A 25,290-nucleotide genomic window follows, 5' to 3' on the forward strand; every position below is an offset into this window, starting at 1 on the left:
GTTGTATTAGAATCTTTCAATTCATAAGCTAATACAATTACAAGCATCCAGAAAGTATTTAAAACATCTATGTAAAAAGCAGATTCATATAGCCTGCAAAATGTATGTTGCCAGAGGAACACTTTACGAGTATAAACATCAACCTCAAATTCTGATTCAAAATTCTAATATAATAGCAACAAAAGCTAATAACAGGATACTATTTTTATCAACTTTTAACTTTCATGTTCTTTGGGTATGTATGCTATTAATACTATCTATATGCTTTCAAAGAGCCAACATTTTTCACATCCTCAAGTTCAACTGAAGGAAACAACAAGCAAAAATGAAAACTCTCAATCTTCCAAGTCTGACCTACACAGATTCTACCTAGCTTCACACAAACTGCTTCATCACCTCCACCTCCAGCCCCACCCCCACCCCCTAATAAGCACATATGCCCTAAAGGATGTGACTTGGTTAGCAAGTTAACATTCCAAAAATATGATCACAAACCAGGAATATATAGAACAAATGACAACACATAAGAAACATTTCTAGGGCATTTCTAGGGGCCAGGTGGTGGCACATCTGGTTAAGTGCTCACATTACAGTGTGCAAGAACCTGGGTTCAAGCCCCTGGCCCCTGTGGCCCCCACTTGCAGGGGGAAGTTTCATGAGTGGTGAAGCCGGGCTACTGGTGTCTCTCTGTCTCTCTCTTTCTCCCTATCTCCCCGTTCCCTCTCAATTTCTCTGTCTCTGTCCAATATTAAACAAATGAAAGATTTTTAAAAAGAGAGAAACATTTCTTCTTTTAAAAAATATTTATTTATTCCCTTTTGTTGCCCTTGTTATTTTATTATTATAGTTGTTATTGCTGTGGTTATTGATGTTGTGGTTGTTAGAAATGGAGAGAGGAGGGGAAGACAGAGAGGGGAAGAGAAAGACAGACACATGCAGACCTGCTTCACCGCTTGTGAAGCGAGCCCCCTGCAAGTGGGGAGCTGGGGCTCAAACCGGGATCCTTATGCTGGTCCTTGCTCTTTGCCACCTGTGCTTAACCCCCTGGGCTACCGCCCGACTCCTAAGAGAAATATTTCTAATAACCTACTTTACTGGGCATGAAACAGAAAGTCTACTGGTAACAAAAAAGGATTCCCTCTCAGGCAGAAGTTGAAAAACAAGATCAGAAAAGAAAATAGAAGTAGAACCTAAAATGGAATTGCCATATTGCACCAAAGTAAAAAAACTCTGGGGTGGGTGGGTGGGGAGAATACAGATCCAAGAAGGATTCAGAGGACCTAGTGGGGGTTGTATTGTTATATGGGAAACTGGGGAATGTTATGCATTTACAAACTATTGTACTTACTGTTGAGTGTAAAACATTAATTCCCCAATAATAAAAAAAAAATTTTTAAAAAAAGGATTCCCACAGATCACAATAATAACTATGAGTCTTCAACATGTAAGCAGGTAACTGCAGGTGACTGGGGAGACAGCTCAACTAGTAGTGCACTAGACTTAAATGTTTGAGGTTCTAAGTTCAACCCCCAGCACAGCATCTACCTGAGTGATGTGCTGGCTTTTCTTTATCTCATAACAATAAATAAAGTAAATTATTTAAAAAATAAAGGGGGGATCCTAAGAAGGGGTGCACCACATAGTACATGATTATCTCAATAGATGCAGAGAAAGCCTTTGACAAAATCCAACACTCATTCATGCTCAAAACCCTACAAAAAATGGGAATAGATGGGAAATTCCTCAAGATAGTGGAATCCATATATAGCAAACCTACAGCCAACATCATACTCAGTGGACAGAAGCTGAAAGCATTCCCCCTCAGATCGGGGACTAGACAGGGCTGTCCACTGTCACCATTACTCTTCAACACAGTGTTGGATGTTCTTGCCATAGCAATCAGGCAAGAGAAAGGAATCAAAGGAATACAGATTGGAAGGGAAGAAGTCAAGCTCTCACTATTTGCAGATGATATGATAGTATATAGAAAAACCTAAAGTACCCAGCAGAAAACTACTGGAAGTTATTAGGCAATATAGCAAGGTGTCAGGCTACTAAATCAATGTACAAAAATCAGTGGCATTTCTTTATGCAAACACTACATCTGAAGAAGACATCCAGAAATCACTCCCATTCACTGTTGCAGCAAAATCAATAAAATACCTAGGAGTAAAGATGGCCAAAGAAGTGAAAGACTTATATACTGAAAACTATGAGTCACAATTCAAGGAAATAGAAACTAATACCAAGAAATGGAAAGATATCCCATACTCATGGATCGGAAGAATAAATGTCATCAAAATGAATATTCTCCCCAGAGCAATATACAAATTTAATGTGATACCTATCAAGTCTGAGGCTCTACAGGAAGCTGAGTAGTACTCTGGTCTCTCTCTATATCTCTCATTAAAGTGAATATATATATATGTATATATATATATATATATATTTTTTTTTTTTTTTAAGAGAGAGTGAGCGAAAAGCAGAAAGGAAGGGCAAATGCTACTTCTAAGTGAAATAAGACAAATCACAGAAGCAACACTACATGGCTTAAGCAAAAGCTGGGTATCTGGCCTGAACTCCCAAATACAGTGTCTTAAGTACGATCATAATGAAAAAAAGCCCACACATAAATGCCAAAACAGATTTTAAAATTATAATGCACTTTTTAGTAGAAATGTCAATATTGGAACTGCTAGAAACCAATTAATTATATACTTCAGTAACATTTTTACTGGCTAGAATTCACCATTAGTTTTCTAAACAAACAAACAAGTCCACCAAAATCAGGGACTTCCTCTAACAACAGCTGACCATGCACAAATCCAGATTTATATTACACAGTCAGAGCTTCCATCAAGACTTTCCTCTTTGTATCATCAACATACAGTAATTACATTACAGCATTAGCATTCCCTATTCTATGAGAACTTCTCAGTTGTATAATTCTCCTATATTGTGTGCTTATTATCTTCACAAATGCAAAACAAACAAAAAATGTACCCCAAAAAAGTGCCACTTCATTTTTTAAAAAAATTTTATCAGAAGAAAAAAGAGGGAAGGGAAAAAATGGCAACTAACATAACTTAAAACTTAATCTTACATGGGTAAGATCTCAACGTGTTCCAAATCTGCTTATTAATACTACCTCCCTTAGTTAATCACGGTAAAAACCATGTTTGAGTACTGTTTAAAAACAGGACAAACAAAAAGCATAACCTCCTGTCAATAAAAAGATTAGTATTCACCTCCTTACACAAAATCTGGTGTGGTCAACTTTCTCATCTTCTTAGGCTTCAACTGGCTTTTAAAATTTCTGTTCTATAGAATTCACAAGACATATAAAAACAAAAGAAAAAAGCTATGTTTTGCTAAAACAAACAAAATTTTAAAAATTAACAAAATACTTGCTCAATTTTAGACACAACCATAACTGCATACATTTTTTTTAAGTCACCAAGAAATTTTATAAGCTTCAGCAGGAAGAAATGGTTGCTTCTTTTTGAAGCAAAAGACAATGGAAACTCATGTGACATAACCTTTCATTTCTTAAAAATTTCACTTTAAGGCAATATTCTTGTAACTATAATCCATAACTAGTCTCTGCAAATATCAAAACATAGTCACAATTTTATTTTCAGACTTGAGAAAAAGATCACAAGAATTATAATTTGCTCTGGCAAACAGGCTCTCAGTCAAAACAAGTTCCACCCACCTTCAAAGCAACCAATAGCTGCCCACCTACCACCCTTCGTAAAACATCCAAACAGAGCTACTCTAGGGCCCAGGCATTCCCTACCAGCTAAGGCAACCAAGACTCTGCAGGCTTTCTCTGTAGCTCCTGGAATGCAAGCAAGCTCAGCACCTGGCACCCAGCAAAACTACATCCAGAGAGGGAGAGGGAAAGGGGAAGAGGGAAAAGGGACCCACAGGTTCTTCATCTGCTTAATGCATTGCTGGATCAATCCATTCTTAGCTCTGATTTCATGCTTCAAAATATTATCTACATGGTCAGCCAGCTGAATTAAAGGCTCTCAGGAACATGCACTATGAATGATGAAATGATTCATAAACATCTTCAGAAGTGAGAAAGCATCAAAAACCGTCATTGTTTTGGTGAGGCTAGAGGAAGACAGCCTACCTGCAGGGGCTGAATGGATCATCCATGACTAACAGAGGCTCTGGTGAGTCTAGCTGTATTCCTGAACCTCCACTTACAGCTAAAACTCTGCCCTTTTCTACTCTAACAACTCAAAATGGAGGCACAAGCAGTCTGAGAGACCTCATAGAGCTTTCACTGAGCTTGTGCTATGACCTAAGCCTTCACGCAGAACGCAGAAACTTCCCCCTCACACTGACAGGACTGAGCATGTGCTATGACCCTCCCTCATCCATACACTGTCTCTCAACGCAATCAATCTCAACCCTGCTGTTTCCGTAAATAAAGCCCAGCCAACAGACTCCAGAGCTTCTCCCTGCATACCAAGCTAGTGTGCAGGGAAGTGGGGCCTTAGAAAGGGGATCTGAGACAGCCAACATCAGGGAACTAAGGAGCATCAAGAGGCTTCAGAGAAATACCTTGCTCTGTCAAAGCCACAGCAAGGTTTTTTTCTTTTCTTTAAGTAAACGGTTTTAAATAGCAAGATCTTCAAGAAGGATAATCAAAACATTTGAGTAATTAATTATAAATAAGATTAATTACTATAATAGAAATACTGCAGCATACTTAAATTCCTTTTTGAAAATCCTTCACATTTGGGAAAAGATTACAGTTAACTAGCAGAGATATAGCAAGCTAGTTATTGAGACAAGTACAAACAGTATACATAGCATAGCTAGCAGAGTAGCTAAAGAATACTGAAGTATTAAGGAACACTGCATTTAATGCAAACAGCCCTTATTCTCTCATAGATACATTTTAAGATCTCCAAATTATAAATAAAATCATTTCCTAGTGTGGTAAAACCAATCAGATATGTCTGCCTTGAAGAAAGTATATCTTTTTAAAAATAAGTTTCCATTAAAAAATAGTATCTTTAGGGAGTCAGGCAGTAGTTAAGCACAGGTGGTACTTAAGGGCCAGCTTAAAAATCCCGGTTCGAGCCCCCGGCTCCCCACCTGCAGGGAAGTCGCTTCACAGGCGGTGAAGCAAGCCTACAGGTGTCTTTCTCTCCTCCTCTCTGTCTTCCCCTCTTCTCTCCATTTCTTTCTGTCCTATCTAACAGTGACATCATCAATAACAATAGCAATAATAACTATAATAATAATAAGCAAGGGCAACAAAAGGAAAAATAAATATAAAAATTTTTAATTATCTTTATTTATTAATTGGATAAAGACAGCCAGAAATGAAGAGGAATGGAAACATAGAGGAAGAGTGGGGCCAGATGGTGGTGCACCCGGTTAAGCACACATGTCATAGTGCACAAGAACCCAGGTTCAAGCCCCTGGTCCCCACCTGCAGGGGGAAATCTTTGCAAGTGGTGAAGCAGGGCTGCAGGTGTTTCTCTGTTCCTCTCTATCTCCCTCTGCCATCTAGATTTCTGGCTGTTTCTATGCAATAAGTAAAGATAATGAGAGAGAGAGAGAGAGAGACAGACAGACAGAGACAACACTGCAGCCCTGCTTCACCACTTGTGAAGCTTAGCCCCTGCATGTGGGAACCGGGGGCTTGAACCCAGGCCCTTGCTCATTGGAACATATATGCTTAACCAAGTGTGCCACCAGCTGGCCCAAAGAATGTAGTTCTAATGAGAGGAAAAGGATGGTTCAAATCAAATGGTCAAAGAGCACCTTCTCACAAATACTCAGAATATCTAAAAATGTCACTTGAGGTCTCTACTGATTCAAAAACTCTAGGCAATTATTTTTTAAATTTCTTTTTATTTTTTATTATCTTTATTTATTTATTGGATAGAGACAGCCAGAAATTGCGAGGAGGGGGGAGACAGAGAGGGAGATACCTGCAGCCCTGCTTCACCACTTGTGAAGCTTTCAAACCCTTTCTGGTAGGGACTGAGGGCTTAAACCTGGGTCCTTGAGCAATGTAATGTGAGCTCAACCAGGTGCACCACCATCTGGCCCCTCTAGGCAATTCTTTAACACTGTCCATGACACTAAATTCACTTAAAATTTAATCAGAAAAGATTTCTTTTCTTTATCCCCTTTTGTTGCCCTTGTTTTATTGTTGTAGTTATTATTCTCATTGCTGTCATCATCACTGGATAGGACAGAGAGAAATGAAGAGAGGAGGGGAAGACAGAGAGGAGAGAAAAATAGACACGTTCCCTGCAGGTGGGGAGTTGGGGGCTCGAACTGGGATCCTTACACCGGTCCTGCTCTTAACCTGCTATGCTACTGCCTGACTCCCCAGAAAAGATTTCTAATGTCATATAAGTATGGCCACACACTAGTCCTACTGTGCACTGTAATTCATTCATACTTCCCACAATTCTAGGAAAGACTTTTTTTTTCTGTTAAAATTCTTTAAAAAATACATCTTATATCCTCTCTCCTAATAACTGCCTCAAAATGCAAGTTGGCTATCAACCACAAAGAAACAATAGTTCTGACTGGAGTTGGTGCATTGCACCAAAGTAAAAGACACTGGGGTAGGGGAGATGTTTCAGGTCCTGGAACATGATGACAGAGGAGGACTTAGTGGGGGTTGAATTGTTATGTGGAAAACTAGGAAATGTTATGCATGTACAAACTATTGTGCTTTGCTGTCAACTATAAATCATTAATCCCCCAATAAAGAAAAAACAAAAAAGGAAACACTAGTTCTGAATATGATTTAATTTTCATTTGAGAACTAAGACATTATTCCATATATTATTAATTAGTTAGAATTTTAAAAGATAAGAATGACAATGAATCTTCCCTTGCCCATGTGTAAGGGACAAGATAGGCTAGACTAGTACATTGTGAACCAACTCTACTTCACACAAACAGAAGGTAGTGTGAAGAAATTAACACCTTAAAGAGTATCTCAAGATTCCTAAGCAAATGCAGAAATCATTTCTGTTTCTTTAACATTTTATAGCTAAAATAAATAATAAAGCAAATGCTATGACCATGATTAAGTAAAATGCTCTCATATGCTGAAAATGCAATTTACACAAGAAATGTCCAATACATTTGCATGGAGCAAGTATCTATATGTTGAAAAATCATTTTCTGTATTGGGATTTAAAATATTATAGGGAAAGAGCATAATGGTTGCAAAAAAGGCTTTTATGACTGAGGCTCTAAAGTCTCAGGTTCAATCCCTACCCACTCACCCAACTCTTCCACCATCAACCAAGGCTAAGGAGTGCTTTAGTGATTACAAAAATAAATAAAGATGGGAATAGATAGCATAATGGTTATGCAAACAGACTCACATGTCTGAGTCTCCCAAGTCTTAGGTTCAATCCCCTGTATCACCATAAGCCAGAGCTGAGCAGTGCTTTGGTAAAAATAATTAATTAATTAATTAATCAAACAGAATAAAGTAAAATAAAATAGTCTAGGGACCAGGGTGGCACAAGCATGAGGTCATGTAATAAATATATAAAATCTTTAAAAATGAAAGAAGGAAAGAGAGAAAGAAAGAAAAAGAGACAAAGGACGTCATTACAGGTGAACCCCCCTTTATTGCTGTCATCTTGGTATGAGGCACTCTGATCATCATCTTTTCTTTCTGCTCGGGTGCATTTTCCCTCCCAGTGTTTTAAGGTGTTTATATTTAGAAATACAACTGTACAGGAATGGAAGGGAAAGCCTGGTGTAGTTCACAGTTGTTAAAATGTAAGAAATATTTAACAATTCTTATCTATATTTCCTACATCTCACTGTGATACTGTTCTCTCATGTTTAGTCAGTCTGTCTATCAAAAGCTAGTCTTTGCAGAACTGTCTCTAAGGCAGGGTAGTGACAAAGAATCCAGTACTATTACTATTTATTATTGTACATTTTACCCAGTAGTACAGCTTGGTTCTCTGGAACTTGACATGAAATTGGTTCCCTAACTTGAAAACAAGAATGGGACATGGACTTTGTTTATTTTTTAAGATTTCTGAAAAGTCTGCTTCCAGGGTAGTGGTGGGATTAAGTACAGTTTATACATGGGCGAACAGGATGGGGAAGGGAGAAAGAAAAGTATGAATGTGTGTGTATTATTTATTGTTTATTTATTTATATGTATTGTTTATTTATTTATTTGAACTGTTCAATTCTGTCTTCTGTACAGGGGATTGAACCTGAGAACTTAAAGCCACATGAGAGTCTTTCTGCATAATCATTTGCTATCTCCCAGGTCCAAATGAAGTATGTTTTGATTTGCCTCAATGTTATTAAAGACACTAAATTTAAAATGTTTGGCTCTTCTCTTTTGTGAGTCCTCTCAGACAAACTAGGGCAAGAGCCAAAAGGACCCAGAACTCCCTGGCATCCCCCAGTGAAAGGTAAAGAGGTCTCCTAGATCTAATGGCACTGGAATTTAGTGTTTTACGTGTGGTAAGCCATATATACCCATATACAGATGTGAAACTATGCTCTTAATTAAAAAGATATTGTAAACCAATTTAAATTCAATTTTTAAAATGAAAAGATAAACATGAAGCACTGAGAATCATTTATATAATATTCCTTGGAAAATTATATAACTTAAATCCACAAATGAGAAAACATCAAACAGTGGCCAGGCTGAGTCGCACTCAATAGAGGGCACATATTATCATGTGCTAGGACCTAGATCAAGCCCCTAGTCCCCACCTGCGGGAAAGATGAATGAGCAGTGAAGCAGCAGCAGTAACACTGTGCTGAGTCATTTTCTATCTCCTGATGCCCCTCTCAACTTCTCTGTCTCTCAAAAAAAGAAAAATATTTTTAAATGAAAATAGTGACTACCAGGAAGGGTAGACCATTGCTCATGCAGAAACCATGCCCCAATGATAATGCTGGTGGCAACAAAAAATAAATTAAATAATTTAAGAAGAGAAAATATCAAACAAATTCAAATATTTGACAAGAACCCCAGGAGCACACAGTGGTAGACTTCTGGAATTACCAAGATAAGTTCTCTAGTTCAAGCTCCAGCTTTGTATATGCCAGAGTAATAATTCTGGTTCTTCCTCCTACTCCCTCATAAATAAAAAAAATAGGAATCTCTCCAAAGAATATTTGATGAAAATAAATCAGTGGCATGAAATACTACTCATAGGTATTTATCCAAAGGACATGAAAACATTGATCCAAAAAGATATATGCACCTCTATGCTCGTAGTTGCATCATTGACAATACTCAAGTAAAGAATCAGAAGCACTCACAGGCAGAAGATGGAAAACAAGATCAGAAGGGAAAACACTAAGCATAACTTGGGCTGGAGTTGGTGTACTGCACCAAAGTAAACGACTCTGGGGTAGGTAGGGGTGAGAGTTCAGGTCATGGAACAGGATGGCAGAGGACCTAGTGGGGGTTGTATTGTTGTGTGGAAAACTGAGAAATGTTATGCATGTACAAACTATTGTATTTACTATCGACTATAAAATCCCCCAATAAAGAAATTTAGAGAGAGACAGACAGAGAGAGAGAGGCGATAGCTTAATATAGAAAGCATTGAAAAAAAAAAAAAAAGAAAGCAAGCATTGGACTCCCCAAGTATGAGGTTTCCAGTTCAATTGGCAGTACCACTTATGCCTGAGCAATACTTTAGTCCTCCCTCTTTCTCTCTTGTTCATTTTCTGTGAAGTCATTAATATTTAAATCTTAAAATATTGGAAAAGAAGAGAAATACCAAAGCCCTGTCCCACCATGCATGGAGCCTCACCTAATTTCTTCTTGGGTCGCTTTCTTACTCTTTTAATTTTGCGTCCAGACTGAAATCTGTTAAAGTGCAAAGACCTTGAATCTCAAAATATATTTTCTCTTTTCTTTGCCTACCCATCTCTTTCTCTCCATTTCTAGTAATGACAAGATAATTTTTATATTTAACAACTGCTTAACACCAAGACTGGCATTCATTCCCCCACCCAGTTAGTGTACTAAAGACAGAGTAGGGGCAGGGAAGAAAGAAATCTTTAACAATAAATATTGGATAATAGCAAAAAAAAAAAAATAGAAGCAAACTAATGCCCTGCCAATGCCCATGTTCAGTGGGGAAGCAATTACAGAAGCTATATCTTCCACCTTCTGCATCCCACAATGATCTTGGGTCCATACTCCCAGAGGGTTAAAGAGTAGGAAAGCTGTCAGTGGAGGGGATGGGATACAGAGGTCTGGTAGTGGGAATTGTGCAAATCTGTATCCCTTTAATCCTTTGGTTTTGTCAATGTTTCCTTTTTATAAATAAATAAATAAGTAAATAAATAAATAGTCCCAGGTTCAATCTCATACCTCCATAAGCCAGAGCTGAGTAGTGCTCTGGTAAAAATAAATAAACAAACAACTTTTAAGCTTCAAAAAAAAGATTTATTTATTCTCTTTTGTTGCCCTTGTTGTTTTATTTTTTGTCTTTATTATTATTATTATTATTTTATTTATAAAAAGGAAACATTGACAAAACGATAGGATAAGAGGGGTACAACTCCACACAATTCCCACCACCAGAACTCCATATTCCATCCCCTCCCCTCCCCTGATAGTTTTCCTATCTTTATCCCTCTGGGAGTATGGACCTAGGGTCATTATGGGGTGCAGAAAGTGGAAGGTCTGGCTTCTGTAATTGCTTCCCCGCTGAACATGGGTGTTGGCAGGTTGATCCATACTCCCAGCCTACCTCTCTCTTTCCCTAGTAGGGTGGGGCTCTGGGGAAGCAGAGCTCCAGGACACATTGGTGGTGTTGTCCCTTGTTGTTTTCTTATTGTTGTTGTTATTATTGGTGTCCTTTCTGTTGAATAGTAGAATAGGACAGAAAGAAATGGAGAGAGAAGGGGAAGACAGAGAGGAGAGAAAGACAGACACCTGCAGACCTGCGCTTAACTCACTGTTCTACCTACTGCCCAACTCCCTGTCTTTAAAGATTTTGCAAGAACTGTGATGATTTTCATTGGGAGAGTGGAAGCACAGAATTTGGTAGTGGGTGTAATATGGAGCTATATCTTGCAAACCATTAAATTAGTCATACAATTTTTTTAAGTGAAGGAAAACAATCAATGGCACGAAAAAGGTATGTCATGAAATTAGAGGTAGTAGGGATGGGTTGTAACACACCCTTTTGAGAGCACACATTACCAATGTGCATGGACAGAGGTCCAGCCCCACTATCCTGTTTCATACTACAGAGGGTAGTATGGAGGTGGTAGTGGCACACTCAGTTAAGTGCACAGGCCACCATGTGCACACCTGCTCTCCAGCTGTAGGGTCAATGCTTCATGATCAGTGAAGCAGGTCTGGAGGTATCTTTCTCTCACCCCTCACACCATCTACCCTCCCCTCTTTTTAAAAAATATTTATTTATTTATTTACTTTTGTTGCCCATTTTTTATTGTTGTTGTAATTATTATAGTTGTTACTGACATCGTCATTGTTAGATAGGACAAAGAGAAATGGAGAGATGAGGGGAAGACAGAGGGGGGAGAGAAAGAGAGACACCTGCAGACTTACTTCACCACCTGTGAAGCGACTCCCCTGCAAGTGGGGAGCCAGGGGCTTGAACCTGGATCCTTGCTCTGGTCTTAGTGCTTTGTGCCACGTGCGCTTAACTGATGCCCTACCGCCCAACTCCTCTCCCCTCTTAACTTCTCTCTATAAAAACAGAAAGGAAAAATTTAAATGGCTCCCAGGAGCTGTGAATTCACTGTGCCAGTACTGAGCCCCAGCGATAACACAGGTAGGGGGAAAAAATAGACTATGGTAAAAACAGATAATGAAGAAAATGTGTAACAGTTTAAAACATAAATTAAAGTCAGTGAATTCTTATGGTAAAAAATCATTACACCATATTAATAAAGGTTCATTTTCACCCATTTCTCAAATGCCTCTTATTTTCAAATCTTAATGAACATGGGAATCTTTAGAAAGGAGGGAGGGGAAAGGAAAATATGGCCAGGATCAGTAGATATGTTGAGCAAGCCCCAGAAATATCCCCAGTGGCAGTAAAGAATAAGTAAACAAACAAACAAGCAAAGCAATACTCAGGTCTCATTCTTTCATTACTTGATCACACAAAAATAAATAAATGAATCTTTTAAAAAGTCAAATGGTAGGACTGGGGATACAGCATAATGGTTATGCAAAAGAATTTCAGAGACTGGTGGTGGTGCACCTGGTTGAGCGCATATGTTACAGCAAGGACCTAAGTTCGAGCCCCCGGTCCCCACCTGCAGAGGGAAAGTGTCACAAGTGGTGAAGCAGGGCTATCTCTCTTTCTCTCTCCCTATCTACCCCTATGCTTTCAATTTCTGGCTGTCTCTATACAATAAATAAAGATAATAAAAAATTAATGAAAAAAAAAAAAAGACTTTCATGCCTAGGGTAGTAGTAAAGGTCCCAGATTCAATCCCCACAACATCATAAACCAGAACTGGGGGGGGGGGGGGGGGAGAGGACATAAAATGTTAAATCAGGGAGTTGGGCAGTAGTGCAGCAAGTTAAGCGCATGTGGCGCAAAGTGCAAGGACCAGTCTAAGGATCCCAGTTCGAGCGCCCGGCTCCCTACCTGCAGGGGAGTTGCTTCACAGGCGGTGAAGCAGGTCTGCAGGTGTCTGTCTTTCTCTCCCCCTCTGTCTTCCCCTCCTTTGACTTACTCTTAACCTCTATCCAAATATTGATAATAGCTATCAGAATTGGAGTGGTATAGGTACTAAGCTCCAGAAATAACCTTAGTGGCAAAGAAGGAAGGATGGAAGATAAGAAGGGAGGGAAGGATGGAAGGGGGAGGGAGAGAGACAGAGAGAGAGAGAGAAAGAGAGAGAAGGAAGGAAGGAAGAAGGTAGAAGGAAGGGGAGAGAGGGAGGGAGGAAAAGGAAGACTCAAATCCTACAAATGCACTGCCAAAGACATACCTTTGTGATATGTTTTCAAATTAGAAATAATCTTTTCATTACATACGCAGTCCAAATAACCATGACACTGAAAGAATTCCAGCAAAAAAAAAAAAAAAAAAAACAAGGAATTTTTTTTTTTTAATCTTTATTCATTGGATAGAGGCAGCCAGAAATCAACAGGGAAGGGGGTGATAGAGAGGGAGAGAGACAAAGAGACACTTGCAGCTCTGTTTCACCACACGCAAAGCTTTCCTCCTGCAGGTGGGGACCAGGGGCTTGAACCCGGGTCCTTGCCCATTGTAATACGTGCGCTCAACCAGGTGTGCCACCACCCAGCCTCTGAGACAAGGAATTGTAACTTAAGCAGGTAAGTCATATACCACTTTTAGTAAGTGCTCAGCAAAAACAGATGTGTAACTGAAACTAGTGAAAATTTCATATACTTGGTTGGTGCAAACCTAAGTAATAAACTCTTAAATAAAAAAGCCAATTAGTCAATTCAGTAGCACAATGTAACTTGTTCAACATTACAATTATTTGCCAAATAGTTAAATAATCATGGTACCACTGAAATAACAGGCTCCTTTATATCTAGACAGAAAACTAAGGCTAAGTATTCTACATTTCACATATGGAGAAGAAAGATATGATAAAAAGAAAATAAGTTTATATGATAAATAAACATTTCAAATATGAGTTACTTTTAAAATACTTCAAATGCCCAGGACATATTTTTTAAAAAGATTTACTTTAGTTATGCATGACAGCTTCACATAAGACACACACACAGAGACAGAAAAGCCAGAGCACCACTCCAGCACATGTAGTACTCATGCAAGTCCAACAGTCTACTAGTTGAGCAATTTCCTATAAGTTTTTTTTATATTTATTTTCCCTTTTGTTGCCCTTGTTGTTTTTCATTGTTGTTGTAGTTATTATTGTTGTTTTTATTGACGTCATTGTTAGATAGGACAGAGAGAAATGGAGAGAGGAGGGGAAGACAGAGAGGGGGTGAGAAAGATAGACACCTGCAGACCTGCTTCACCACCTGTGAAGCTACTCCCCTACAGGTGGGGAGCCAGGGGCTCGAACCAGGATTCTTACAGTGGTCCTTGTGCTTTGTACCACGTGCGCTTAACCCACTGCACTACCGCCTGACTCCCTATAAGCTTTTATTTATTTACTGCAAATGTGTCATAATAATAAGGGTCAATACTCTATGTACCAAGATATACGTGAAAACACACAACTAAAATTTACTATCTTCTAAAAAAAAAAAAAAAAAAAAGATACTTTAAGAGGTAACTAGAAAAAGGTTAACTAATATGCTACAAGCACTATAGCTGCAGTACAGTGTATTTATATATACTCATGTACAAGTTTATGCACCATTTACAACCACAACAACATATATTTTATATTTTATTGACCGTAGAGGCAGGATAGATAGCATAATGGTTATGCAAAAACACATTCATTCCTGAGGCTCTGAAGTTCCAGGTTTAATCCTTTCTACTACCATGAACCAGAACTGAGCAGTGATTTGTTAATTTAAAAAAGTTAAAATAAATAAATGTGACCCTAGGTTGACTAAAATTATAAACCTTAGTGTCTCAGTATTCTCTAAAAAAGATTTTCATACATAGCATCTTGTGATAATACTTAATGAAGTTCTTTCAGTAACTTCCTTGAGCAAAGGTTCTTTCTTGCTAAATTCCATTACCTGTAAGTTACTGTTCAGATATCCAATGTTATCAACTAATTAGTCATCTGTAAACATCTCTTTTTTAGTCACTAATAAGTAAGTGTAATTGTATATGTTCTGAGCCCTAGCAATAACCCTAGTGACAATGAATCCGCTACGACACAGGTTTATACAGTTACCCCACGTAATCAAAACGGGGCCTGCTTTCAGTGCGGTCGCCAAGGACATTGGCGTAACCAATGTCCTGATAAGCTGCGAACACGCCTCCAGTCAGGGAAACCCCGCCTCCAGTTAGAGCGACCACGCCTCCAGTCAGAGCAACCCCGCTTTCAGTCAGGGAGCCAGAGGCCACGTACTGTTTGTCCAAGATGTCGTAAGGGGTTTCACTAGAAGAGAGATTGTTGGTCCCAATTTCATAAAGATGGTGAACTATGCCTGGGCAGGGCGAAGCCAGAGGAAACTCTGGTGGAGATCTGTAGCGGTCCTGACGTGCAAATCGGTCGTCTGTCTCCTCTCACGAAGCCAGCCCGACATATGGCGCCTACAACGTGGGACCGGACCTGCGCAACTCCCAGATAAGTGAAGACTCTGCCTACCTATACACTATGGTCTTCTCTTCTACTTATGAAGAGGTTTGCCAAAGCCTCTACTGTTTCATCATGAGACAGTTACTCTGTCTCTGGAACATTTTGCTCTGGGCCACACTTTGTTTCCCTGACAGGGAACTTTGGTTTCTTGTGAGCATAATCATAGAGCTTGGGAGATGCACTGAGATTTCTCCTTGGACTTTCTGGATTCCCTCTCCCATGTTTCCTGAGGAAAAGGACTACATTTTGCTCCGGGCCACAATTTGGTTCTTTATGACCGTGGTCGTAGACCTTGGGATATGCATGGGGATTTCCACTGGGACTTTCTGGACTTCTTCTTGCATGTTTCCCATGGAGAAGGACTACTCTAATTTGAGGAGCATTCTCCAGTACCCTGGCAGTCCCCAAGAATGGAGACATGTGGTTAGTTCTACTCTCCTGATGGGATTCTTTCTTCGATGGGAAGACACTTTTAAAAGTAGATGCCTGAAGCAATCCAGCAGGAACAGTCAGAAGCACCCTAAATGGAATTTTGAAGAGCTTTTAGGACTAGGACGCCCTCCGGGGACTCATGATACTACATGGTGAGATCTGCATAACCTGGTTCAAGTTGCGTATCATAAGAGAGTGATTTGAATGACTGAATTTTTTTATATGACGCTGACTTAAAAAAAAAAAATGCTAGACACAGCCATGATTTCTAGAGACATCCAGAAATAATCCAAAAAATTGTTTTTTCCTCCTTTGATTTCTTTTTTTACATCTTGGCATAAATCTGAAATGTTTAATCCTAAAACGGCATAAGTTATGGGCAGGGCAAATAGTGCAATGATTATGTTAATTATTCTCATGCCTGGCAAACGCTAGAAGAAGAAAGATGCCTGAGGCTTGTACCGTGGTTCTTCTGTTTACCTTTCCACATTTTATTGAGTTTAAACTGTTTAAACAACCTTAAAATCATACTAGAAAGGACTTCCAATTATAATGGAGTTATCAATTATAGTAAACTTCTAATCTGCTACAAGTTTTGTTTGACAAGTAAGTGAATTTCAGCTGTCAAGTCTTCACATGAAAAAGCATCTACTCAAATGGAATTCCTGGAAATCCATTTGGATCCTGTTCTCTGACATCTCCCACAAGATGGAATGACAACACACCCCCGAAAACCAATGTTGTGACCTGGCACGACCTGAAGAAACAGATTCACAGACTCCAAAGATCACTCTCTACAGAAAAGCAGAATTCTGGTGGCCAACACTCCCCATCGAGACAGACATGCAGCGTTTCATCCCTTGGCATTTTCTTCTGTGGTCAGCTACTTTGGACTGACACCTCCATCGGACTTACTGGTACACACTGCTGTGTTTCTCAAAGACTAACTTCAGCCAATTGCCTTGACACTTTATAGACCATGTCACCTCGCCTGCAGGCTCTGTCCTCAGAGGCAGAAAACTCTCCCTCCTTATTAGGTTATGCCCGCAGAGGCAGGAAACGCCCTTTGAGGCAAGAGATGCCCCCAGAGGCATGAAGCGCTCCCAGATGCAAGAAATGCCCTTTTGCCTGCTAGGCCTTGCCCTTTGAGGCAAGAAACGTTCCCCTTGGCATCACACTGGTTATTGCTGCTCACCTATTTTGTTTTCCATGTCTTATGCCAGTTCTTTTGAAAACGCCTGTACAATATAGGTTTCTGTTCACCCCACAATCCTGATACTATGGCCATTAGTTAAAAAGAAAGGGGAACTGTTGGTATGCTTCTAATTCTGCTTTTAAAAACCCCTTCTGTCTCATTTGGTTTAATCCCCCCTGCATTCTATTTACATAACACTGTATTCTATTTACATAACCTCTGTTAACAAGCACCACCCTCCCTCCAGGGCATTGGTGGTTCAGTGGTAGAATTCTTGCCTGCTCCGCCCCCTCTCCTTGTCATACCCTGATTTTCACCAGTCACTTTTCTCTCCATCCTCTCTGCATAGCATCCTGTTCCCACCCTACTGGGCTAGTATATTTATAAGGACAAGATTGTTTGTAGTAGTTAGTTTAGCTTAGCTTGGTATAGATTGCGCTGCGTCCTGCATGAATAAAGAGATACTGCATACAGCTCAACCATGAGACCCTGGTCGTCTGTTACCCACCCGTGAAGCCAGCCCGTCAAAAACAGCACATATGCACATACAGAAGCTACTAGGTTTTGGGGCCAGGTGGTGAGCGCATACATTATAGAGTGCAGGCACCCAGGTTCAAGCCCCTCCCCAGTCTCCACTTGTAGGGGGGGAAGCTTCAAGAGTGGTGAAGCAGAGCTGCAGGTGTCTCTCAGTCTCTCCCTTCCCTCTCAATTTCTCTGTCTCTATCAAATATATATATATATATATATATATATATATATATACATAATTTATTTATTCATGAGAAATGATAGGAGAGAGAAAGAAAGAACCAGATATCACCCTGGTACATGTGCTGCTGGGACCTCACGCTTGAGAGTCCAATGCCATATCCAGTGCACTACCTCCTGGACATAAATATATTTTTTAAAAAGTTTAAAATAGAATGTGAGCTCAGACCTACAGGGATATAGAGGTTATATAGGCTCTTGTGCTGCCTATGGGCCCCAGATCAAATTGATGGGGTTTATAGTTAACAATATTTATACATTTTATAAATATTGTTCGGGAGCTATTCTCTTCCCTGACCCAGCTTTCTAGCCCCTTTTCCAACTATGACCACCATTTCCCCAGACAATAACCTAGGTCCACCTGCATAATAGATGTCAGGATCAGGCAAAATCCAGTAAAGTCATGGGCCCCTTGGAATATACCTAAAATAGATCAAGTAGTTTTTTTCTAAAATGGAGACCCCAAATGTTCATCTGCAATATTCTTGCCTTTAGGTTCATGATTAGTCAACAATTTGTTCTGCTTTATGTCTTAACTCTTTTCAGCCACCAGGTTCCAGATGCCACCATGATGCCAACCTGACTTCCCTGGGAAGATGACCCCACCAATGTGTCCTGGAGCCCCCAACTCCCCAGATCCCTGACCCACTAGCAAAAGAGGGAGACAGGCTGGGAGTATGGATCGACCTGCCAACGCCCATGTTGAGCGGGGAAGCAATTACAGAAGACAGACCTCCCACCTTCTGCACCCCATAATGATCCTGGGTCCATATTCCTAGAGGGATAAAGAATAGGAAAGCTATCAAGGGAGAGGATGGGATAGGCTGGGCAGTGCCACAGTGGCAATAATATTGGGTTCAAAAACATGAGGTCTCAAATTCAATTCTAAGCCTCATATATGCCAAGTGATACTCTGGTTTTCTCAATCACTAATGAACAAGTAATCTTTTTTTAAATTTTATTTATTTTTTAAATAATGATTCTGTTACAAAAACTTTACCAAGAAAGTTAGGAGCAGTTCATATCTATCTTAGACCATACTGTTTTTTTTTTTTTTTTGCCTCCAGGGTTATTGCTGGGGCTCAGTGCCTGTACAATGAATCCCCTGCTGCTGGAGGCTATTTTTTTCCCTTTTGTTGCCCTTGTTGTTTTATCCTTATTGTGGTTATTATTGTTGTTGTTATTGATGTCGTTGTTGTTGGATAGGACAGAGAGAAATGGAGAGAGATGGGGAGACAAAGAGAGGGAGAGAAAAATACACACTTGCAGACCTGCTTCACCGCTTATGAAGCGACTCTCCTGTAGGTGGGGAGCTGGGGGTTCCAATTGGGATCCTTACATCGTCCTTGCGCTTTGCGCCATGTGCACTTACCCTGCTGCACTACCGCCCGAACCCCCAGACCATACTCTTAATTTGGGGGTTAAAACTAGGGCCTTGCCAGACCTGGTTAAGCACACATGCTATGATGTGCAAGGACCCAGGTTCAAGACTCTCATCCCCACCTGCAGGGGGATAAGCTTCACTAGCACATAGTAGTGCTATAGGTCTCTCTCTCCCTCTCCCTTTACCTCTTTCTCTCTTTCCCTTCCTATGTCCCTTTTCCTCCTTGATTTATCTGCCTCTATCAATACATACTAAATATTAAAAGAGTGAGAGGGCTTCACATATGTGTAATTGCATCACACCAGGTAACATTTTTCATTTGAATGTGGGGTAGGTAGGAGGAGTACACACAACAGCATCAAAGCTTCCTCTGCTACCATAACACCTTCTATCTGCTGTTAAGACTCAAACCTGAGTAGCATGCATGGCAATGGAGGCATCATACCTGGTGAGTTATCCTCTTTGGTTTAGAACAGTAACCTTAAGAGAAGCATTTCAGTGTGTATGATTTACATGTGCAAATGACTAACAAACAAGCATCCTACAATACCTTAGTCTTTTTAATATGGTGTATCACAGAACACTGATAAATGTGCATTTCAGTAGCAATATCTTTTTTTCTTTTTAAATGAACCCTCCATGAGTGGGCTCAGATGTTTATTTCTGCAGCAAAGGAGATGTGACTGGCCTAACTTGTAAAATCTCCAAATCTGCCAACAGGTACCAAAAGGTTCACTTTCATTTACAACTATATCCTACTTTAAAAATTAGCATGTTACCCATGTGCAAGAGCCATGTTAATTAATATTCTCTGTATCATTCCAATTTTAGTATATGTGCTGTTGAAGTGAACACAATATCCCAATTCTTAACCAATTTATAATATAAAGTTCAAAATGCAGAGCAATAAAAACATCTTTATCTTTTCTTCTCTAACACAAATATTCTCACTTTTCCTTCCCTTAATAAAAAGCAAACACTAAGTTTCTTCATGCACACCAAAGACCATTTACTTACAACTCCTTCCCAAGATGTGAAGTACAGAATTTTGTAAGTTTTAAACACACACACACACACACACACACACACATGGAAAGCAAAAGTTCTCATTTAAGTGAGCACTGGGGATACACTTACCTTGTCTCAGGATTGTAGCCTAATATGTAGAAAAATGAATCCACTCGAGCTTTAAATTCTCTAGCAGCAAATATGTCAGAAAAATGGGAGATGTTACACTTTCCTCTGAAAACAAACAAATAATAAAATAAATTAGTACTACCTTCAAATTGCGTTGTATGCCAAAATTCTATTAGAAACACAGGGTAGGGATACAATCAAATCCATATTATTATAAAGACATGTAGAATATGACTACAAATGCCATTAATATATATATATATATATATCCATAAACTTGGGAGTTCCCAAGAATAACAGAATAATATCCAAGATTACATACACTGTGATTTAATTAAATTATCATCTCTGCATTTTGGTCATAGAGTAAAATTAAACCACAAAGATAAATTGAAAGCCAAACTGTGATAAAAGAAATTTAAATAAACTAGAAATGAAAAGAAAAACATTACAACCAAAGCAGAAGTGAACAATTTATTCTTGCTACATTGTAACAGGCGTAATACGTAACTGCTAAATATTTTTCTCTTTGAATATGCAATAAATAGATGAATTGGAAATTTAAATTTTTAACACACTAAATTTTCAGGCAAAATTAAATGAATATAGTAGAAAAACTTTCTAGTGAAAAATAAAAGCAAGTGTAATAAAGAGCAATAAGGTTTCCACATTCACCTACTAACAAAAGTTAAGCTGCAATATGGCAGAAAAGTACAACACTATGATTATGCTAAGCAAGATAAGCCAAAAAATAAAACTCAATTACTAGAAGGTTTCCCTCACATATGGAAATTATATAATAAGCAAAGCAAATGAACTAACAAAATAAGTCACATATGCTAACTTTAATGGTAAGAGGAAGCCAAAGTTGGTAATCAGAGTACCTGGAATAGAACTAGAAGATCAAAAGCACATACAGGGCACTTTTTAGGAATGTCCAATGTTTGAACAGACATTTCATTTTCATAAAAACTTCATGAATTTGTATATTAACAATGCACACACCAAGGTCTGTGCAGTGGTATTCTTGGTTGAACACATGTGTCACCATGTGCAAGAACTTGGGTTCAAGTCTAAGATTCTCAATTACAGGGGAGAAGAAATCAAAGCAGGGAGTCAGGTGGTAACACAGCGGTTTAAGCTACCGCACAAAGTGCAAGGACCTGTGTAAGCATCCGGGTTTGAGCTTGCGGATCCCCACGGGCAGGGTAGTTGCTTCACAAGCCATGAAGCAGGTCTGCAGGTGTCTTATCTTTCTCTCCCCCTCCTCTCTCCATTTCTCTCTGTCCTATCCAACAACGACAACAACAATAATAATCACAACAATAAAACAACAAGGTCAATAAAAGGGAATAAAGAAAGAAAGAAATTGGGAGTCAGGCAGTAGCACAGCGGGTTAAGCACACGTGGCGCAAAGCACAAGGACCATTGTAAGGATCCCGGTTTGAGCCCCCTGCTCCCCACCTGCAGGGGAGTCACTTCACAGGCGGTGAATCAGGTCTGCCTGTATCTGTCTTTCTCTACCCCTCTCTGTCTTCCCCTCCTCTCTCCATTTCTCTCTCTCCTATCCAACAATGATGACATCAATAACAATAATAACTACAACAATAAAAGACACAAGGGCAACAAAAGGGAAAATAAATAAAATGTAAAAAATAATAATAATGATAAAAAGAAACCAAAGCAATACAGATTGGAAGGGAAGAAGTCAAGCTCTCACTGTTTGCAGATGAGATGTTAATATACATAGAAAAACCTAAAGAATCCAACAGAAAACTACCGGAAGTTATTAGGCAATATAGCAAGGTGTCAGGCTACAAAAATTACTGTGCAAAAATCAGTGGCATTTCTTTATGCAAACACTAAATCCAAAGAAGATAATATCCAGAAATCGCTCCCATTCACTGTTGCAGCAAAATCAATAAAATACCTAGGAATAAACCTGACCAAAGAAGTGAAAGACTTGTACACTGAAAACTATGAGTCACAATTCAAGGAAATAGAAAATGATATCAAGAAATGGAAAGACATCCCATGCTCATGGATTGGAAGAATAAATATCATCAAAATGAATATTCTCCCCAGAGCCATATAAAAATTTAATGCGATACCCATCAAAGTTCCACCAAGCTTCTTTAAAACAACAAAACAAAAACTATAATAATTTATCTGGAACCAGAAAACACCTAGAATCACCAAAACAATCTTGAGGAAAAGAAACAGAAATGGCAGCATTACACTCCCAGATCTCAAACTATATTATAAGGTCATCATCATCAAAATAACCTGGTATTGGAACAAAAGTAGGCACACAGATCAGTGGAACAGAACTGAAAGCCCAGAACTAAACCCCCACAACTATGGATATCTAATCTTTGATAAGGGGCCCAAAGTACTGAATGGAGAAAGGAAGCTCTATTCAATATTTGGTGCTGGGAAAACTGGGTTGAAATATGCAGGAGAATGAAACTGAAATACTTTATCTCACCAGAAACAAAAATCAACTCCAAATGGATAAAGGACCTGGATATTAGACAGAAACTACCAAACACTTAGAGGAAAACATTGGTGGAACACTTTCCTACCTAAACCTCAAGGACATCTTTGATGATTGAAACCCAATTGCAAGGAAGACTAAAGCAGAAACAAATCAATGGGACTATATCAAATTGAAAAGCTTCTGCAGAGCCAAAGAAACTATCACACACACAAATAGATCTCTCACAAAATGGGAGATCTTCACATGCCATACATCAGACAAGAGACTAATCACCAAAATATACAAAGAGCTCAGCAAACTTAGCAACAAAAAAACAAACGACCCCATCCAAAAATGGGCAGAGGATATGAATAGAACATCCACTACAGAAGAGACCCAAAAAGCTAACAAACACATGAAAAATTGCTCCAGGACACTGATTGTCAGAGAAATGCAAATAAAGTAAACATTGGGGGGTGGGGATGGGTGGGTGGAATGGGACAAAATCTTTTGGTGATGGGAATGGTGTTTATGTACACACCTATTAAACTGTAGTCATATAAATCACTATTTAATTAATATGAGAGGGGGAAAATTGATTGTATATCTAACAAAGGGATATTTCAAAGTTAACCCAATTGCCAAATAATGTGATTATAGCAATAACTGTCTATTGCCTTCTTAAACCCTAAGACAGCAGGAACCTCCTGCTTCTTCTGTAAAGCCTATATTTCCCTCAGTCCTGGAACCTTAGGGTGGGGCTCACTTTCCTGCATGCTTCTCTCAATTCATACCAAATGATATTGCATCTGCTGATCCCAACCTAATCAACGAAATGAGTAGCATCTCAGCATGCTTCACCTCAGACTGTCCAGAAACGTCAGGCGTGGAATGTCAACCCTTCAACCTCATTACTTGGGTGAGACCTTTCCTTTCATAGGATTCTCTAATTCCATTTCAGGTGGCTCACTTCTTAACAAAGTCTTAAAACCGAGATATAGAACAGGTCCCATGAAATAGGACATAGGTTCACATGTATACATAAATTAGGGTAAAAAATATACCTGAAAGCAAAAGCACACAATAGTCTGCAATGAGTCAGTATAAAGTTCATAATGAAATAGTGTCTACTTAAACTTAGATACCCTCCTCACCTACTTCCTATCAACAACGGTGGAGAATGTTCCATCCTCCGAAGAGAGGATGGACAACATACTCTATGCTACACCTGAGGAAGATGGGTTCTGAAATTGGGGCAGCTTGGAACATTCCTACTCATAACCACAGAATGTGAGCTCAGATCTATAGGGATACAGAGGTCATATAGGCTCCTAAGCTGAATATGGGCTCCAAATCACATCAAATCAATGGAGTTTACAGTCAACAATATTTATACACCTTTCCCATATTTGGGAGCTACTCTCTTCCCTGATCCAGCTTTCTGTCCTTTTTCTAGCCATGACATCATCTCCCTAGACAATAACTTGGATCCACCTGCATATCAGACTTCAGGTTCAAGGGAAAGAAGAAAGATAGAACAACAACAAAAAACAAACAAACAGTATAGCCACAGGCCCTTTGGAATATAACTAAAATATGCCTACTAGCTATTTACAAAAGAGAGATACCCCCTACCTCCCCCAATTCTTCATCTGTACTATTCTAGCCTTTAGGTTCATGATTAGTCAACAACTTGTTTGGCTTTATCTGTTAACTCTCTTTTCAGCCACCAGGTTCCAGATGCTAGCATGATGCCAACCAGACTTCTCTGGACAGACAACCCCACCAATGTGTCCTGGAGCTCCGATTCCGCAGAACCCAGCCCCACTAGGGAAAGAGAGAGGCAAGCTGGGAGTATGGATCAACCTGTCATCGCCCATGTTAAAGCAGGGAAACAATTACAGAAGCCAGACCTTGCACCTTCTGCACCCCACAATGACCCTGGGTCCATGCTCCCAGAGGGTTAAAGAATAGGAAAGCTATCAAGGGAGGGGATGGGATACAGAGTTCTGGTGGTGGGAACTGTATGGAGTTGTACCCTTCGTATCCTATGGTTTTGTCAGTATTTCCTTTTTATAAAAAAGGAACACATTTATCCCAGTACTTACACTACTTTTTGTTCTTTTACAGAAAAAAAAAAAAGAAAGAAAGGAAAGAGGGATCCAAGAAGCCTTCAAGAGTCAGTTTAGGATTTCTTGGTCCTAGGCTTTCAGAATAAAACATATTTATGTAATAAAAAAATTCCTAGGTAAAATGATACATTAAACTACCTTTCCCAAGTGACTACTTAAAAAAATGAAGCAGATAATCAGAAAGGCAGAAAAAAAGGAGCTTCAAGTAAATGGTATTTATAATCTTCTGTGCTACTCTCCACTAAAATCAATGCTTGAAAATTCATTGTTAGATGTGCACAGTAAACATGAAAATGTAACCTGGGTTACAAACACACACACACACACACACAGTCTAATCACAAAGCAATCTCTCTCAATCCTTTGATCATCAAGAAAACATTATCCTTGAGGAGGGAAATCTGCAGCAAACAAATTGCAAATTATGATTTTGATTTACCTGCTCATTCTCAGAGTACCTAGAGAAAGTTCCTTGAGTTAAACTCATCTCCATACCTTAAGT

The 25,290-nt window shown here is 39.2% G+C and overlaps 1 protein-coding gene and 1 non-coding gene across 9 annotated transcripts in view; both read right to left on the reverse strand.

Moving 5' to 3' along the window:
• Positions 1-25,290, reverse strand: part of RERE (arginine-glutamic acid dipeptide repeats) — a 523,083-nt gene that overhangs the window by 229,493 nt on the left and 268,300 nt on the right. For 7 of the 8 annotated variants that reach the window (XM_060201410.1, XM_060201416.1, XM_060201414.1 and 4 more), the window contains one exon: positions 20,178-20,282. In XM_060201410.1, the coding sequence (XP_060057393.1) occupies positions 20,178-20,282 (105 nt within the window). Of the gene's footprint in view, positions 1-4,141; positions 4,355-20,177; positions 20,283-25,290 lie in introns of those variants that run through there. The other variant, XM_060201417.1, reaches the window with a different exon arrangement.
• Positions 19,785-19,895, reverse strand: LOC132541585 (U6 spliceosomal RNA). The gene has a single exon (XR_009552723.1). It is a non-coding gene; the product is annotated as a U6 spliceosomal RNA (small nuclear RNA).

This window comes from Erinaceus europaeus, chromosome 11, assembly GCF_950295315.1.
Source record: "Erinaceus europaeus chromosome 11, mEriEur2.1, whole genome shotgun sequence".
Classification (NCBI taxonomy): domain Eukaryota; kingdom Metazoa; phylum Chordata; class Mammalia; order Eulipotyphla; family Erinaceidae; genus Erinaceus; species Erinaceus europaeus.